Source organism: Aotus nancymaae, unplaced genomic scaffold (assembly GCF_030222135.1).
Source record: "Aotus nancymaae isolate 86718 unplaced genomic scaffold, 86718_ANA_hifiasm-v0.15.2.pri h1tg000040l, whole genome shotgun sequence".
Classification (NCBI taxonomy): domain Eukaryota; kingdom Metazoa; phylum Chordata; class Mammalia; order Primates; family Aotidae; genus Aotus; species Aotus nancymaae.
The window spans coordinates 30,736,615-30,753,197 of NW_026988454.1; the positions used below are offsets into that span (position 1 = coordinate 30,736,615).

A 16,583-nucleotide genomic window follows, 5' to 3' on the forward strand; every position below is an offset into this window, starting at 1 on the left:
CTCTACACGTATCTCCCTTTGGCTTATTCATTCTTACGGACTGAATTATCAGTAAGTTAATGATGTCCAAATCTATATACACAGTCTTAAGCTCCAGCCAATGATCTAACTCCACAGTTCCAGTTTCTTCCTGTCTGTTGCGTTGCCATTCATTGGCTCCCAAACTGAAAACTCTATAATCACTGCTTACTATTTTATACAGAATACTAAAAACAAACAAACAAACAAAACCCTGGTTATAGTACTCTTTTAACTGAGAGCTGGGAGCCTCTGTGTGATTATGCTTCCCAGCTGTCTGCCTGCTTATATTGAATGAGTCAAGAAAACCATATTAAGGCATGAAATAAGTCTCAAGGCATTGTTGTATTTATTCTATTAGAAGTACGTTTTATACAAACAAAGTTATATAGACTGTGCCACATCAAAAGTGAACTCAGAAGTGAGGAGAGAGGAGATTTGGGTAGTCTAGGCAATGAGGCCACATAAATCCAAAACTGTTACTATAGTCTCACAAAAACCAATACAGAACAACAAAGAGAACAAATAAAACTACACAAACTTCAGGTCTTCCACACATCCAAACTTCAAATTAACTGTAAGAAGAAAAGTCAAAACAGAACCCCTATGAGCTCTCTTCCCTGTTCTAGCTGCAAGCCTGTGTGAATGGCAAGGAGAGTTTGGGGAACACCGAATGGGATAGAGAGGGCAGGAGCTAGAATTAGTTCTAACATTGATCTAAAACCATCTTCAGAAAGAGAAAGTGTATCCTATGAGTGAAAATACTGGAAAAAGGGATAATAAAGATTAGATCACAGATTTTAAGGTACACTGGATACAGGGAGGTGATGTTGGAAAGTTAATAGCTTAGTGGGGAAAGAAAATTAAAAGGAAGAAAAGGTGCCAACCTCAAACCATCAACACTGTCCATAAAGAGATAAAAAAGTCTTTATTTATTTAAAACACACACATACAGAAATAAATGGTTACAAGAATTTCAACAATTCATCTGACAAAAACTTTCTTCAAAAAAAAAATAGTGAAGTAGAAAACCATACCATATTCTAAACTGAATCAAATATCTTCAAGCAAGCATTTGGGGACATGGAAGAAAAAAATAACAAAACCCTTGATCAGGAACTCAAAAACAAAAGAAGTGGACAAAAACAGAAAAGAACTGAAACAGAACTGACTGAACCCAAGAAACACAAGAAAAAAGGCAAAATCATTTCACAAATAATTACAGAATTACATGGGGCCCAAGAAGAACAGATTCACATGAAAACATAGTAAGAGAATTGAGGACAACAGAAAAACAACCAAGACAATGAAAATGAGATAAAGAAAGAAAGAAGGAAAAAGTATCAGACAGAAAGTGTCTGACAGAGAAGACAGGTAATGGAGAGTCTATTTATATATAATTGGAGTTCCACAGAAAATTAAACAATTAAGTAGAACTACTATTTAAAATTATAATCCAAAAAACTTTCTGGGAATAAAGGAAGACCCGAATCTATATACTTACAGAGCTCACTGAGACTGCAGGAAGGAAAACTGAAATGCAACAAAGGTTCTTTTTCCCCCAGGGTCTCAAGGAGGAGGGAAGGGGTTGGTGGTTGGGGGGCAGGTGCCAAACAACTCCCAAGTACAAGAGAATTAGACTGGAATCAGAATTCTCAAAAACAACATAGAAAGCAAGGTAAAAATGTAGTAGCATTTTTAAAAACCTCAAATAAAGAAATGTAAATCAAGGAGTTCATATTTAGCTAAACTAACCTCCAAGTAGGAAGGCTACGGAAAAATAAGTTTTAAACATACGAGAGTTCATGAGAATTCTATGCCCATCAGTCCCTCTTGAGAAATCCACTAGAAGATAAACTGTATCAGATAATGGGGGAAACTTAGGCAAAAAAATTTATGATGAGCATTTAATATATTTAATTATACATTTGAGACTAAAACACAGGTGGAAACCAAGTAAAAATATATCATGTAATATGTGCTATATGTTAAATGTTGCACGTTCTAACAAAGCATAAATGAAACAAAATTTGATGGAAAAGGGAAAGTTAAAAAAAGAAAGTAGAACAAGTTCATTGGTTGTTGTATTAAAAATAGGTGGGATTTAATACAAATATAATGAAAAACTCACAACCAGGTAATAAATGGTTAATTTTTAAGAAAAGTTATAAAGGCATTAAAAAAGTTGTAACACCAAAGGCAATCACTAAAAAAAACACATAAAAACTTACCTAAATGTTAAAAAAGTTTTAAGTCAAAGAAAAAAAAATTTTAAGTCCAACTCAAAACACAACAAAAAAACCATCACACACAGAAACATAGCAAATAAAATATAAATAATAATCAAAACATAAAAGATGACACATTTGATGCTAAACATTTTTATCAAGAAATATAAATCAGTTTGCGAGGCTGAGGCAGGTGGATCACCTCAGGTCACGAGTTCAAGAACATCCTGGACAACATGGTGAAACCCCATCTCTACTAAAAATACAAAAATTAGCTGGGCATGGTGGCACATGCCTGTAATCCCAGCTACTAGGGGAACTGAAGCAGAAGGATTGCTTGAACCTAGGAGGCGGAGGCTGCTGTGAGCCAAGATCGTGCCACTGCACTCCAGCCTGGGCAATGGAGTGAGACTCCATCTCGAAAAAAAAAAAAAAGAAAGAAAAAGAAACATGAATGAGTTAAACTTACATATTCTAATAAAAAGATTGTCTATTTGTTCACTAAGCAAAGTCCTAATATACACTCTATACAAGAGACATACCTAGAACAAAATGGTTCAACAAAATTGTTTAAAAATAAAGGTATGGGGGTTCAACATACGCAAATCAATAACCATAATCCATCACATGAACAGAACCAATGACAAAAGCCACATGATTATCTCAAGAGATGCAGAAAAGGCCTCTGATAAAATGCAACATACCTTCATGCTAAAAACTCTCAACAAATGTGGTATTAATGGAACGTACCTCAAAATAATAAGAGCTATTTATTACAAACCCACAGCCAATATCATACTGAATGGGCAAAAGCTGGAACTATTCCCTTTGAAAACCGGCACAAGACAAGGATGCCCTCTTTCATCACTCCTATTCAACACAATATTAGACGTTCTGGCCAGGGCAATCAGGCAAGAGAAAGAAATAAAGGATATTCAAATAGGAAGAGAGGAAGTCAAATTGTCTCTGTCTACAGATGACATGATTATATATTTAGAAAATCCCAATGTCTCAGCCCAAAATCTCCTTAAGTTGATAAGCAACTTCAGCAAAGTCTCAGGATACAGAATCAATGTGTAAAAATCACAAGTATTCCTATACACCAATAATAGACAAACAGAGAGCCAAATCATGAGTGAACTCCCATTCACAACTGCTACAAAGAGAGTAAAATACCTAGGAATACAACTTACAAGGGATGTGAAGGACTTCTTCAAGGAGAAGTACAAACCACTGCTCAAGGAAATAAGAGAGGACACAAACAAATGGAAAAACATTCCATGCTCATGGATAGGAAGAATCAGTATCTTGAAAATGGCCATATTGCCCAAAGTTATTTATGGATTCAATGCTATCCCCATCAAGCTACCATTGACTTTCTTCACAGAATTAGAAAAAACGACTTTAAATTTCATATGGAACCAAAAAAAGAGCCTGCATAGCCAAGAAAATCCTAAGCAAAAAGAACAAAGATGGAAGTATCATGCTATCTGACTTCTAACTATACTATAAGGCTACAGTAACCAAAACAGCATAGTATTGGTGCCAAAACAGATATATAGACCAATGAAACAGAACAGAGGCCTCAGAAATAACATCACACATCTATAATCATTTGATCTTTGACAAACCTGACAAAAACAAGCATTGGGGAAAGGATTCCCTATTTAATAAATGATGCTGGGAAAACTGGCTAGCCACATACAGAAAACTGAAATTGGATCCATTCCTTAAACTTTATACAAAAATTAACTAAAGACAAAAATTAACTCAAGATGGATTAAAGATTTAAACGTAATACCTAAAACCATAAAAACCCTGGAAAAGAACCTAGGCAATATCATTCAGGACATAGGCATGGGCAAAGACTTCATGACAAAAACACCAAAAGCAATGGCAACAAAAGTCAAAATTGACAAATGGGACCTAATTAAACTAAAGAGCTTCTGCACAGCAAAAGACACTGTCATCAGAGTAAACAGGTAACCTACAGGATGGGAGAAAACTTTTGCAATCTATCTATCTGACAAAGGGCTAATATCTAGAATCCACAAGGAACTTAAACAAATTTACAAGAATAAAACAAACAACCCCATTAAAAAAGTGGGCAAAGGATATGAACAGACACTTTGCAAAAGAAGACATTTATGTGGCCAACAAACATATGAAAAAAAGCTCATTATCACTGGTCATTAGAGAAATACAAATCAAAACCACAATGAGACACCATCTCATGCCAGTTAGAATGGTGATCATTAAAAAGTCAAGAAACAACAGATGCTGAAAAGGATGTTGAGAAATAGGAACACTTTTACATGTTGGTGGGAGTATAAATTAGTTCAACCATTGTGGAAGACAGTGTGACGATTCCTCAAGGATCTAGAATCAGAAATACCATTTCACCCAGCATTCCCATTACTAGGTATATGCCTGCAAAATTATAAATCATTCTACTATAAAGACACATGCACACATATGTTTATTGCAGCACTATTCACAATAGCAAAGACTTGGAACCAACCCAAATGCCCATCAATGATAGACTGGATAAAGAAAATGTGGCACATATACACCATGGAATATCATGCAGCCATAAAAAAGGATGAGTTAATGTCCTTTGCAGGGACATGGATGAAGCTGGAAACCATCATTCTTAGCAAACAAACACAGAAACAGAAAACCAAACACTGTAAGTTCTCACTCATAAATGGGAGTTGAACAATGAGAACACACAGACACAGGGATGGGAACATCACATACCGGTTCCTGTCAGGGGGTTGGGAGGCTAGGGGAGGGATAGCATTAGGAGAAACCTAATGTAGATGATGGGTTGATGGGTGCAGCAAACCACCATGGCACATGTATACCTATGTAACAAACCTGCCCATTCTGCACGTGTATCTCAGAACTTAAAGCATGAACTGTAACAAAGAAGGATATTCTTTAATGTTAAAAGTCTCAATTCACTATATACATATTATAATATCTACATACCAGAAACATAGCATCTATTTCTATAAAATAAAAACTACAAAAGATGCAGGGAGATGTAGAAGCCTGCTAATGATAACAGATTTTAACACACCATGCTCAGTAACATACCATTCTCAGACTAACTGGACCATTAATAAGAAAGGATACAGAAGGCCTAAACAACATAATTTGTAAGCTTATGATTATATACTGAACTTTATTGCCTGGAAATAGAGAATATACAGTCTTCTCAACTGCAAATGAAACATTCACAAAAACTGATCATTTATTAGGTTCCACTTCCCCCAAATAACAATATGTTCCATAAAACAGAATGACTCAAATAGTGTTCTCTGATTTTAATGCAACAAAACTAGAAAGTATTAACAAAATTTTTAAAGTTACAAGGCATTTTCATATGGAAACTAAATAATTTCCTATTATACAACTCTTGGAAGAAAAGGCAAGTATAAACAGAACTAAAAAATTATTTAAAATGATAATGAAAACATTATATATCTGAATTTATGGACTATTGTTTGAATAATAACCAGAAAAAAATTTATAGCCTTAAACACTTTATTAACAAAATGAAGGAATAAAAATAAATTCCCAGCTCAAGAAGCTTTCTGAAAAAAAGAACAATAAAAAGAAAATACCAAAAAGGAAATAATAAAAATAAAAGCAGCAATTAATAATTTAGATAATAGAAAAAAGTAGTTCTTTTTCTTTTTTTTGAGACCAAGTTTCACTCTTGTTGCCTAGGCTGGAGTGCAATGGCACAATCTCGGCTCACTGCAACCTCTACCACTTGGGTTCAAACAGTTCTCCTGCCTCAGCCTCCCAAGTAGCTGGGATTACAGGCATGCACCAGCACTCCCAGATAATTTTATATTTTTAGTAGAGGTGGAGTTTCACCATGCTTGTGAGGCTGGTCTCGAACTCCTGACCTCAGGTGATCTGCCCACCTTGGCCTCCCAAAGTGCTGGGATTACAGGCATGAGCCACCACACCTGGCTGAAAAAAGTAGTTCTAATTAATAAATTAAAATTCTACCTGCTGAAGAAAAATAACAAAATAAACATACCACTAGATATTAAAAAAAGAATTCATAAAGATACAAAATCAGAAATAATAAGAGTAAAACAATTGAAAGAGAGGAAATCCTACAACATTACTTTACAGACATCTTTTTTTTTTTTTCCTGAGGCAGAGTCTCACTCTGTTGCCCAAGCTGGAGGGCAGTGGCACGATTTCAGCTCACTGCAACCTCTGCCTCCCAGGTTCAAGTGATTCTCCTGCCTCAGCCTCCCAAGTAGCTGGGATTACAGGCACCTGCAACCATGCCTGGCTAATTTTTCTATTTTTAGTAGAGGCAAGGTTTCACCATGTTGGCCAGACTAGTCTTGAACTCTTGACCTCAGGTGATTCACCCCCTTCAGCCTCCCAAAGTGCTGGGATTACAGGCATGAGCAACTGTGTCCATCCCTTTACAGACACCTGTACAAATAAATTTGAAAACCTACAAGCAAGGGACATTTCCAAAATTGATCCCATTAGAGGTACAAAGTTTAAAGAGACCAATTTCTATAAAAGAAATGAAGTATCAAGAAAGCACTCCACAAAAAGCACCATGCTCTGATAATTTTACAGAGCAATCCTACCAAGGATTCAAAGACCAAAGAGCCTCAATGCTGTATAAGTAGTTCCAGAGCTTCAGAAATGAAGGAAAATTTCTTAATTCTTTTTATGAAACAAGTAAAACAAAGACACGTAAAAAAAAAAAAAAGAAAGAAAGAAAACTACAACTAATATCACCTTTGAATACTGATGCAAAGCTTTAAATAAAATATTAGCAAACACAAGTCAACAACATGGTAAGAAAACGATACACAAAGAACATGAGAGACAGTCAAGGAAAGCAAGGTTGGTTCAGTCCATTAACATGATACATCACAGCCATAGCTCTAAGAAGAAAAATCATGATTATCTCCGTAAATGCCAGGGGGGGAAGAAAAGCCTTCAACAAAACTAAGATCCATCCATTCCTGATTAAAGAAAAAAAAAAAAAGGACAAACTCAAGAAAATAAGAATTCATGCATACTTTCTCAGTGTGACAAACAAGTAAACATAGATAATTTGCATTAAAGCCAGAATCTTATTTTTAATAGAGAACACTAAAGGCATTTGCACTAATATTAGGAATCAGACATTCTCTATAAACTATCTAGCACTGTATTAGAGGTATTTTTGAAGGCAATTTTAAGAGAAATCAGTTAGAGGTGTCAGAATTGGAAATGAAGGTGTAGAACCACCTTTATTTGCAAGTGATATGATCATGCACCTGAAAAACCCTAATGAATCAATGATCTTTAGATGGCAGAGAAACAGGTACTTTCAAACATTGCTGCTGGGTATCAAAATTGTCATATTCATTATGGATGAAGATTTGGTAATATCTAACAAAATTACACATTTACCTTTTAACTCAGCAATTGCACTTCTAGGAATACCAGATATTAATTCTCTAGTAATATGAATATACATACACACAAAGCTATCATTCACTCTGGCACTGTTTATTTATGAAACATTGAAAAGAAGCTAAATGTCCATACATAGGAGGGTAGCCAAATAAACTATAGTACATCCACACAATGGTGTATTAAGCAGAATGAGAATGATTTCTTTGATATAGAATGATTACCAGGATATATTTTAAGTGAAAAATGCAAAATTTAAAGGAGTATGTATCCAAAGTACCCCACTCTTTGTGTAAGAAAGGGGGAAATGAGAATATATATATATATATGTGTGTGTCTACATATATGAGCAAGACTAGTTACTTACAGAGTATGGAGCAGAATAAAACAGAAAGGCTGAGGAAGTAGAAGGAAATGACACCTTTCTGAAAATACTTTTATGTACATCTTGATTTTTGAAACCAGGTCAATGTTTTGCCTAGACAAAATCAACAAGGATTGGAGGAAAACCCTAAAACTGAATACGAACAGAAACAAAGGAATCAAACTATGTTTCAAATGAATAACATAACCACACTCTAACAGAGAAGAGGAGAATTAACCTAAGTAACTTCTGAATACAGTCTGAACTAAAGACAAAAAACTCTAAGCAAGTGCTGAGCTCTAATTAATAAGATTCTTTTTTTCAAAGGTATGGCTTTGCAATTCTTAAACTACTTTTTAAGCATTACAGCATTTAACACGTAAGAAAATACACTGTGAATGAAATGGAAGTCAAGAATTATAAATTTGGAAAGGAGAAATGAATCCTGTGTGGTGTAGAACTGTAACTGAAAGTATAAATAGGGACACACACCCCCACACACTCATATCTAGATATCCATGCACATATATACACATATACATTCATATATCTACATTCACAAACAAACTCATGTTCATTGTTTTTTCATCTAAGCAATCTTAGCCTTAAGACTCATATAATTAGACCTGAAAAAATGAAATTTCCCAATTTCTAAATCTAAATTTACAAGATATTGGCTATGCAAGCTATGGTTTAGGAAAGTGTTACCATCTATTAGAAAAAAAGCTTTTACACATAATAGCCAGGCTAATATTTGAAGAGAAAAAAATTTACTCATATATGTGACTGGATCATGAAAACAGGAAAAATATAATATTAATCCTAGTAAATATTTAAATATGCCCATCTCAGATTATTTTCATGTTAGTAAGAGTAATCATATTTTATAAAAGTTGCAAAGATGCAAATGTTACCTGGTATTTCACAATGAAACGTATTAAAAGTCACCGTACCTTACAGTAAAATCATACGAGCAAGAGGCCAGCACAGAAGCATGAAATGGGGAAAACTAAAAAAAAAAAAAAAAAAAGAAACCAAAAAAAAACCTTTTTGAAGTCAGCTGTAATTATAACACTGCTTTCTATGATCATTCCATAAACATCACAATACATTTAAGTTTAATCAGAGCTGTTACTTAAAATTATGCTTTTCCAAAACATACATGCTTTAATTTGCGGCAAAAATCTTCTGGCCTTTTAAGTATCCATCTTCAGGAAAAATATTTTCATATTCTCCAAAGAAAATTATCCCTAAAGTCTTTTAGAACTTATTTAGAATATTCCCAGAGTGTTGCTATTCTAGAAAAATTGAATACAATTTCATATGGACTATCCAAAAATGATTCTTACAAGCTGGATGAGGTGGCTTACACCTGTAATCCCAGCACTTTGGGAGGCTGAGAAGGGCATATCACCTGAGGTCAGGGATTTGTGACCTGAGCCTGGCCAACATAGTGAAACCCTGTCTCTAATAAAAATACAAAAATTAGCCAGGCGTGGTGGCGCACACCTGTAATGCCACCTATTTGGGAAGTTGAGGCAGGTGAATTGCTTGAACCCAGGAGGCGGAGGTTGCAATGAGCTGAGATCGCGCCACCGCACTCCAGCCTGGGTGACAGAGAGAGACTTCAGCTCAAAAAAAAAAAAGCAAACAAACAAAAAGGATTCTTATAAATATAAGGGATATATAATAGTACAAATATATAATTACATCATTTACCAATTTTACAAATATATATTATGATTGCTATAATTAAAGCTATCAAAATAAACATTTAAAATAAAAACAGCTTTAAGGTATTTTTATGTTATTTGTATATTATAGCTAATGAAAAATGATATAAAGGATAAAAAGCAAATTTAAAGACAAGTAATGTCTTCTAAATAAAAACATACTTAATAAGTTGACCTTTGCAATTACATTTCTTCAGTGTTTGTCTTACCAGCACTTTAACAGTTAAATACATATATATAACTACATTTGACTAGCACTTAAGTACTTTCACTACATTACCTTATTTCATTCTAAGAATCATTCTGAAATACAGAGAATATTTTTAAACTGCTAAAACTTGTCCACATAAAACAAATTTTTGTTAAATTTGCACAGAGCACTGTGTTTCCTATGTTGCACTGCAGTCAGTGAAACTTAAAATATTAATATAACTAAAAATTTAGAATTGTTGGCCAGACATGGTGACTCAGCCTATAATCCCAGCACTTTGGGAAGCCACGGCAGGCAGATCACTTGAGGTCAGGAGTTTGAGACCAGCCTGGCCAACACTGTGAAACCCTGTCTCTGCTAAAAATACAAAAAAATTAGCCAGGTATGGTGACACACACCTATAGTGCCAGCTACTCAGGAGGCTGAGGTAGGAGAATCGCCTGAACCCAGGAGGCAGAGATTGTAATGAGCCAAGATTGTGCCACTGTACTCCAGCCTGGGCGATAGGGTAAGACTCCGTCTCAAAAAAAAAAAAAGAAAAAAAGAATAGAATTTTTAAAATAGTAGGGATAATAATATATAATTATCTTATTTTTTAAAATCAGTAAGGTACTTTTTTACCCTTAATGTAAAAAACAAAGAATGAAATTGGGAGATATCACTTAATAAAATGCTTTCCACTGTCATTTAGCAGAAACTGCCTAAACAAAAGCCAGGAAACTAACCTAAGTCATCTTATACCCAGAGAAATGTATTGGGACCATCATTAAAAATTTACCTCATTCTCTGCTGTTCACAGAGTAAAAATCTTCTATATCCCAAACATTTGTGAATAGTCATGTATGTTATCATGTTAGGAAAAAGAAAGTATTAATAAAAAGGAAGTATTTATACCTGTTTCAATAAAGAGACTCCCACTAATTAGAAACTTACAGAGAACATAATACTAAAAGTGAATTACTTTAGTTAAAAAAAAAATATTAAAGGAAATAACAGAATAGGGTTGAAAGAATGAGAAAAAGATTTTTATTTAACCTTAAATATTGAATGTCTACATTGCTCAAATTCATTCAATAATTATTCAAGTATTTTTACCTAATTTTAGCTTTTAATATTCATTAATTGGGTAACAAAAATACATATAAAAAAGAATTAGTAACTTCAATCCCTAAACCCAGAACACTTTTTAATATATGCTTCACTGATTATATTTATATAAATTTATTCTACATATAAAATAAAAGATGAAAACTTACTTTCACCCTCCTAATAGCATAGGTATGACCAAGAAGTTCAAACACTGGTTGCCGTACATTCCTTAAGTCCCAGCCTCTCAAACTACAGTCAACTGCCCCTGTCACCAGCAAATTCTAAAAACAATTTAGAGAAAAATAAACCGTGACATCTTTGCAGAGCAGTATGCAGGCTTTCCTATCAGAAACAACATCTACTTTCTGATAATTATTTAATATGAACCCAGGAGTCATTTTTGAGAAGCTGTATAACGAGTATCAACATTAAGAGCAAAAAATTAATATGACCTGTGAGAAAAAGAACTCAATATGCTTTAAGGACACGATGGAACACTACACACAACTGAAAAAGGCATAGCTCCAAATAGCACTGTGGATTTTCTAATTCACCTTTAGCAGTGGCAGTAGGTACCTAAGGGATTGAAAATTCTATCTGACAAATGAACCCAGCTTTCTCTTCAAAAGGTTTTTGCTGGAATCCCAGCACCTTGGGAGGCAAAGGTGGGAGGATCACTTGAGGCCAGGAATTTGAGACCAGCATGGGCAATAAAGCAAGACCCTGTCTATGCAAAAAATTTAAAAATTAGCCAGGCGTGGTAGCACACACCTGTAGTTTTAGCTACTTGAGAGGCTGAGTGAGGCAGGAGGATTGTGTGAGCCCAAGAGTTCAAAGCTACAGTGTGCTATGATCGCCCCACTGTACTTCAGCCTGGATGACAGAGCAATATCCTATCTCTAAAAAAAATAAAATTAAAAATTAAAAAAGGTTTTCAAGGCCTGGTGCAGTGGTTCACTCTTATAATCCCAGCACTTTGGGAGGGCGACACCGGTAGATCACTTGAGCTCAGGAGTTTGAGACCAGCCTGGGCAACACAGTGAGACCCCGGCTCTGAAAAACAAACAAACAAAAATTTCAACATAGTCTGAGGTTTTTCCAGGCATTAAAAGGCAAGAGGTCTGTTCATTTAGGGGCATCTGAAAAAGCATGGGCTATGAATTAAATTTTTCCATGTTCTCTAAATCGAAATTAATCATTGTTTCCAACTCTCTTAGACCAAGTCTTAATACAATATCTAATCATATCCAAGAATGTAATCAAATAGTGGTGAGTTTATCTAGCCCAGCTTTACAAATTCTGCTATCTAGAACCCCAAGTGAACCCAGAGGTCCTGGCTGAACAGGCCAAATGCTGGGTCTACACTCAGTCCACCCCACATAACCCAGAACAGCAATGTATTAAGTTGGTGCAATGTATTTAAGTTATTGCCATTACTTTCAATGGCAAAAACTGCAATTACTTTTGCACCAACCTAACACTGTCTGAATATGTTAGGCTTTAGTGTAAGCTAATTTGAAAAAGTTTCAGTGATTAGAAAATAATTTTTATAAACCACTCTCAAATGTCTATCAGCATCTTTCTTTAGAATTCCCAAACATCTAAAATATGGGCCATAATTAATTTTCCAATATGAAAAATTCATTTATGAGTCTGAATCTGTAGTCATAAGCATTGAAATGTTTTGATTGAGTACCATCATTTCATACGTACTATATTTTCTTTTAACTTATTTTACTTATTTTTATTTAAAGAACTCTGCCAATATACTGCTTTTAACTTTAATTCATTTAAAACTGGGAAAAAAGCAAAGTGTACATTTTACCTATTTGTCACAGTCAACAGACCACTTCAGGGACATAAATACAGTCATGCATCACTTAATGATGGGGATATGCTTTAAGAAATGTGGCATTAGGTAATTTCATCTTTGCGTGAACATCACAGAGTGTACTTACACAAACCTAAATGGTACAGCCTACTACAACAGCTAGGCTAGATGGTACAGCCTATTACTCCTAGGCTACAAGCCTATACAGCATGTTACTGTACTGAATATTGTAGGCTACTGTTCTGTATCCAAACATAGAAAAGGTACAGTAAAAATACAGTATGGAAGATAAAAATGGTAGTAGGGCCCTTACCATGAATGGAGCTTACAAAACTGGAAATTACTCTGGGTGAGTTAGTGAGTCAGTGGTGAATGAATGTGAAGGCCTAGAACACTACTGTACACTAAATTTATTTTTTGAATTTTCTTTTTTTTTTTTGAGATGGAATCTTGCTCTGTCACCAGGCTGGAGTGCAGTGGCACGATCTCGGCTCACTGTAATCTCTGCCTCCTGGGTTCAAGCAATTCTCCTGCCTCAGCCTCCCAACTAGCTAAGACTACAGGCATGCACCATCAAGCCCAGCTATTTTTTGTATTTTTAGTAGAGACGGGGTTTCACCATATCGGCCAAGATGGTCTTAATCTCTTGATCTCGTGATCTACCCACCTAGGCCTTCTAAAGTGCTGGGATTACAGGCGTGAGCCACCGTGCCCAGCCAATTTCCTTTCTTCAATAATAATTAACCTTAGCTTACTGTAACTTTTTTGCTTTGTTAAACTTTCTAATTTTTTTTAACTTTTTGACTCTTTATAATAACAAAACTTAAAACACAAATACATTGTACAGCTATACAAAAATATTTTCTTTCTTTATATCCTTATAAGCTTTTTTCTATTTTTAAATTGTTTTTAACTTTTTCAACTCATTTGTTAAAAACTAAGACACACACACATTAATTTAGGACTACACTGAGTCAGGATTATCAATATCACTGTCTTCTACCTCCACATCTTGTCCTGCTGGAAGGTCTTTGTGGGCAATAGGAATTTTTCAGCTCCATTATAATCCTATGGGCCCTGTCATATATGCAATCTGTCACTGGCTGAAACGTTGTTATGCAGTGCATAACTACAGTACATTAACACATATTTAATCCATTGCTATCTCTAATTCATATGCTCATGTGGTTAACTGAAGCTTTAAAAAAGTTGCACATGGACACTTATCTTACAGAGGCATGAAAATTGGTTATGCTTAAAAAGGAAGATGAAACAGAAAAATTTAAAAACTGATGGACTGTCAAATTAAAAATCAAGTTACAAATAGCTCAACAGCCCAACTAGCAAGGTGAAAAAGATATAAAAGCAAAAGATGATATAAAATTGCAGGGTTAAGAGCAATAAAGAAAAAAATTACATAAATTGGTAAGGCAGTTTCCCAAAACAAACAAGTAAGGCTGCACTGTTGAACTTTGAGAATTTCTGTTTCTTATTTTGCCTGTTTTATGAGCACTTAAATCCAATTAATGCTAATGCAGGTCAGTCACAATCATTAATTAGAAAGGAAAGGGACAGAATTTAACTTAATGGTCCAGGAACACCACCAAAGTCCACATAAACAAAGATAAACAAAATTTAGAACATTTTAACATTAGGAAGGACAGAAGCTCAGGACAGAGCCATATACTATACCTCATTGTATTTACACCAGTCACAACTCAAGATTTCTGCCTGATGTGCTGGAATCACGATTCTTACTCCTGCTGCTTTCACATCCCATATTCTCAGAGTCTGATCACCTGGTAAAAAAAGAAAGACTTGATCATTTCCCGTCACACCACTTGAATGTGCAGTGACGTATTAATAACGATAAGTCAAGTAAAAATACACTGCTTTCACTGTTAGGATATTGGCACCTTTAGACTTATTTTTTAAACCATAATAATGTATAAGAACTATTCAAATGAAGGAATACAAAAGTAATGTTGCACCATGATAATGCTTTAAGGAGGAAAATTGAGTCTCACAGAGATAAACACAATATTGACTAAACACACACCACACTTGGTATATTTTTCTTTAAGGGAGGAAAGGCCCTGAAAATTCTCCTGTTAGGAAATAAGTGATCACTCCGTATCAGTGTATTGTACTAGAAACCAACAACAGAGTAACAGTTTTACTGCTAAAGGCAGACAAAGTCTTCCAAGCCAAAGTGTAGAATTTTTACTTTTCATTTTTCAAGTACACTGTATTTTAGTGGGCAAGCTATAGGTGTATTTTTCTACCAAAAAAAAAAAAAAAAAAAGCTAAAAACATTTATTTATTTATTTTATTTTATTTTTTGAGACAGTCTTGCTCTACTGCTCAGGCTGGAGTACAGTGGGGTGATATCGGCTCATTGTAACCTCTACCTCCTGGGTTCAAGCAATTCTTGTGCCTCAGCACCTCCCCCAAGTAGCTGGGATTACAGATGCATGCCACCTTGCCCAGCTAATTTTTGTATTTTTAGTAGAGATGGGTTTCAGCTGGGTACAATGGCTCATGCCTGTAATGCTTGCACTTTGGGAGGCCAAGGTGGGCAGATCACCTGAGGTCAGGAGTTTGAGACCAGCCTGGACAACATGATGAAACCCCGCCTCTACTAAAAATACAATTAGCCAGGCCTGATGGTGGCCACCTGTAATCCCAGTTACTTAGAAGGCTGAGGCAGAAGAATCACTTGAATCTGGGAGGTGGAGGTTGCAGTGAGCCAAGATGGTGCCACTGCACTCCAACCCAGGCAACAAGAGCAAAATTCCATCTCAAAAAATAAAGAGAGAGAGAAAGAGATGGGATTTCACCATTGTTGGCCAGGCTGGTCTCAAATTCCTGACTTCACGTGATCCTCCCACCTTGGCCTCCCAAAGTGCTGGGATTACAGGTGTGAGCTACCGTGCCTGGCCAACAAGCTAAAAACATTTAAAGATTACACTTTGCATTATTACAAAAATAGTCTGCATTACTTAACTGCACGGTCACCCCGATTAAATATTTTATATGTTGTTTGACTCCAATTTTTCTAAACTATAAGGAAACAAAGGATGACAGGATGAATAAAATCCAGAATACATATACCTACCTCAAAAGTAAAATATAAACAACTGATGATAGGAGAAAACCAGTTCCATGTAATGAAACACATAGTTTCTGGCATGATAGCAGGTGGGGTCTTGAATCCCATTTTGTAGTCATAGGACCCTGCATAGGATACGTAATATCTCTGAGACTGATTCCTCATTTCTAAAAGAGACACAGAATGCCTAACATGCAGCGCTAAGAATTTATTCAAGTTTCTGTAAAGCACCTGGCATGGTCTCTAACACATAGCAGACACTGCCAAATATGGTATATAAAAACGCTAAAGTTTTAAAGCATCTTTTACTTATCTACATATATTTTCCTATATTTCTAATTCTAAATCATATATTGTTAAGCTAAATTTAGCTATCCTAGGCAATTTTTTTCTGGCTTCTTTGGAAGTTGCTTAAGAAAGATTAGAAATGTGTTGGCAGTAATGAAATGCCGAGATTAAGAACAGGGCCTTTGGAGTTCTGGAGCTTGGTTCTAATCCAGCTCAATTGTTCAGTGATCACTGATGCTTAATGGAGTTACT

General features: G+C 35.2%; 1 protein-coding gene across 2 annotated transcripts in view; it reads right to left on the reverse strand.

The window, feature by feature from the left end:
* Nucleotides 1-16,583, reverse strand: part of PEX7 (peroxisomal biogenesis factor 7) — an 82,915-nt gene that overhangs the window by 37,648 nt on the left and 28,684 nt on the right. For both annotated transcript variants that reach the window (XR_010336608.1, XM_012474507.2), the window contains exons 6-8: nt 14,624-14,730; nt 11,268-11,381; nt 9,021-9,076 (exon numbers count right to left, since the gene is read on the reverse strand). Coding sequence is in view for 1 of the 2 variants with exons in the window: in XM_012474507.2 (XP_012329930.1) it covers nt 9,021-9,076; nt 11,268-11,381; nt 14,624-14,730 (277 nt within the window). In the remaining variant the exon portion in view is untranslated. The remainder of the gene's footprint in view (nt 1-9,020; nt 9,077-11,267; nt 11,382-14,623; nt 14,731-16,583) is intronic.